At 49.9% G+C, this 2,515-nt stretch overlaps 1 protein-coding gene across 3 annotated transcripts; it reads right to left on the bottom strand.

Annotated features, from left to right (window-relative positions):
* Nucleotides 1-416: 416 nt before the first annotated feature.
* LOC123059436 (uncharacterized) lies at nt 417-2,161 on the bottom strand. Of its 3 annotated transcripts, none has more exons than XM_044482013.1 (3): nt 1,818-2,161; nt 1,396-1,742; nt 417-877 (listed from the first exon to the last, which is right to left on the bottom strand). In XM_044482013.1, exons 2-3 carry the CDS (start codon nt 1,719-1,721, stop codon nt 544-546), a joined length of 660 nt encoding a protein of 219 aa, XP_044337948.1. In that variant the 5' UTR covers nt 1,722-1,742; nt 1,818-2,161; the 3' UTR covers nt 417-543. The 3 variants fall into 3 exon arrangements, with proteins under 3 accessions (XP_044337948.1, XP_044337947.1, XP_044337946.1); XM_044482012.1 differs by having other exon boundaries at nt 1,396-1,733; nt 1,818-2,159; XM_044482011.1 differs by having other exon boundaries at nt 1,396-1,725; nt 1,818-2,153.
* Nucleotides 2,162-2,515: the final 354 nt, after the last annotated feature.

Here is a 2,515-nt window from a genome sequence, read left to right as displayed (position 1 = left end):
CTGCATGCAGCGCATCGACGGCGGGCACATCGTCGCGATTAGTAGCAGCCAAATGTGCTACTTGCAGTATAGAGGCCCGCTGGCGTGTGATATGTTGCGTATTTCGCGTATTTGAAGTACCACTGACAGAAAATCTGACACGCGGCTGCAGAGCGCCGTACGTGTGCAGGGTGAGAGGACGAAATACTACCGTTGCACTGAGACACTGTATAACGTAAACACTTTTCGCCCTGAATGTATTTAAGGATTGTGCACCCGGCCGGACAGTACTGATCGTTTGCACGTTCTCATACGCACAAGCATCTCGCGTTGTACTGATGCACCGCCGCCGCCGCGCCGAGATGTCCGAAAGCTCATTTTCTGCTCCGCGTCTCCGGACATCACCGCCGCCGGTGCACGGGACGAAGACTAGATGGTTTGTGTCAGAACCTCGGCGTAACGGCGTTCATTTCTACAAGTGCCCGGACCAAGGAGTAAGTCTAATTTGTACAACCATCCATCACATGAACCCATTTTTGTTGCTGTTTTTGTGCTTCTTGTTCATCATTCAGCTTCAAAACTGGAGCAGGATGGAGGCCCGTGTTCTCTACTAAGCTTCCCACAGAAAGTTCTAAGGCACCTCTTCGTGAACGGTACATTCTTCATTCGCCCAAACAGGCTGCCAAAGATACTGTAAACCTTCCATAGATTCACATTGTTCTCCCGCAGCCGTTTCACAAAGATCTTTGGTGTATGTGTCAATGTGCCGGTGTGATGGCCAGTGCAGCTTCTCAGCACAAGTCCTAAGCAGTTCATGGTTGTGGGAAGCACAATACTCCACCTGGAACCAAACCCAGCTACAGCCGCCCTCTCATCTGGTGCCCGGGCTACCCTTGGCCTGCAGTCAGATAGCACAGCATCTCAATTATGAAAACAAACCACCACAGAAAAACAGAATAAAAAGGAGAAAAACAATTTTTGTGACCACACTCCTGCTCTGAAAAAAGTGTGAATATACCACATCTAAATTCCTTTTTGCACTTTTAAACTTATTTTCATAAAACCCCCTGCCCCAACAATCATCATGTACCAAAAATCGTCCAGAGAATCCTACTCCTGCAAGAGCAATAGTACTTAGTTGTAGCAATTCATGGGGTTCCCCTGAAAATAAATCAAGCGAGAACTACTTTGGTAGTGTGGCAGAGATTACTCGCTCTCCTTATATATATGCACGTAATGCCTAGCTGCTCATATTACCCACTCCTATTGTTTGTGGAACCAATTTGCATTTGCCATCAGGGAATACATCCATAAGAAAAAGATGCAACCGCAATGCTCATAATCAGCTCTAAGCACCCATTCAAAAAAGAAAAAGAAAAACGCGCTCGTCTCAGTCAACTAAGATGGAGGGGCTACCTGCGCTTCCAGCCAACGCGGATAGTGGTGCTCGCCGCCGCCGGAGCACTGGGGCTGAATGACTGAACTGCGCTGCGCGAGTCGACGGCGCGCGCCCCGTCACCGGCGCCTGCCGACGCCACACCTCCGCCAGCCGGCGCCGCCCCCGTCGTGCAGGACCCGTCGGACAGCTCGACATCAGACAGGTCGCCAACCAGGCCGCGAGCCGGCGGGACCTCATACACCGGTAGTGTCTCCCGCGACTCTACGCCTACTGCAGAGTCGGCCACGGCGGGACCGGAAACGAAATGCACGCCGCGCACCACGGAATCGCTTGCCGCCCCCATCGATCTGCAGTACTAACTCCGCCGGGAGCAAGCTCGTAAGCCATGAAATAGATCAAGAACTAAGATAGGGCCGGAGTTTAAGAGAGTTTAACTCACCCAGAGGCCAACGCCGGTGTCGTCGCTGTGGGAGTCGCCATGGACAGATCCAGACGAACCTCCAGCCCCAAATCGGAAAAGAGAAGCGGTGTGAGATGCAGGACAAACTCCAACTTGGTACGACAGTACCAGGCCCCGCAAGGTAAAGAAAAGGGCCCGCACTGCACGCTCTGCGCAAAAGTTCCCTTTTGCGTCAGGTGTGTACCCCCGCCGAGCCCACATGCGCGACCTGGACACGGGTATTCGGAAGTATGGACTGATGTATCTCTCATTATCTCATTCCAACAATCTTTAGCGCACGGATCACCTCGCCAAGTCGACCGGCTGGATACTTGCGATCAGATGCCGCTGCGTGCAGCCTGTCCACTCTCCACCGTGGACCAGATAACTTAGATCCAAATTCTACGGTAACTTTGACCTGAGAAAAAAAGTTGATGAAAATATATCCCGGTAACTTATGTGTAAACATCATGGTAATATACGAATACTAAGATAACTCACACCCAAACATGGTGGTAATGTTTTTTTGACTCAGGAGAAAAGTTTATGCAAATATACCCCTGATAACTTATGTGTAAAAAAAATGGCAATATATGCACCACATAACTTATAACTTAGGTCACAAACACCGCGACAAATTTTACCTTGGAAAAAAGTTGTTGAAAACATACCACGGTAACTTATATGTAAATGTCATG

The sequence above is a fragment of the Triticum aestivum genome, chromosome 3A, assembly GCF_018294505.1.
Source record: "Triticum aestivum cultivar Chinese Spring chromosome 3A, IWGSC CS RefSeq v2.1, whole genome shotgun sequence".
Classification (NCBI taxonomy): domain Eukaryota; kingdom Viridiplantae; phylum Streptophyta; class Magnoliopsida; order Poales; family Poaceae; genus Triticum; species Triticum aestivum.
The sequence above is the reverse complement of the archived record's forward strand: the minus strand, read 5'-3'. Positions and strand labels throughout refer to the sequence as shown.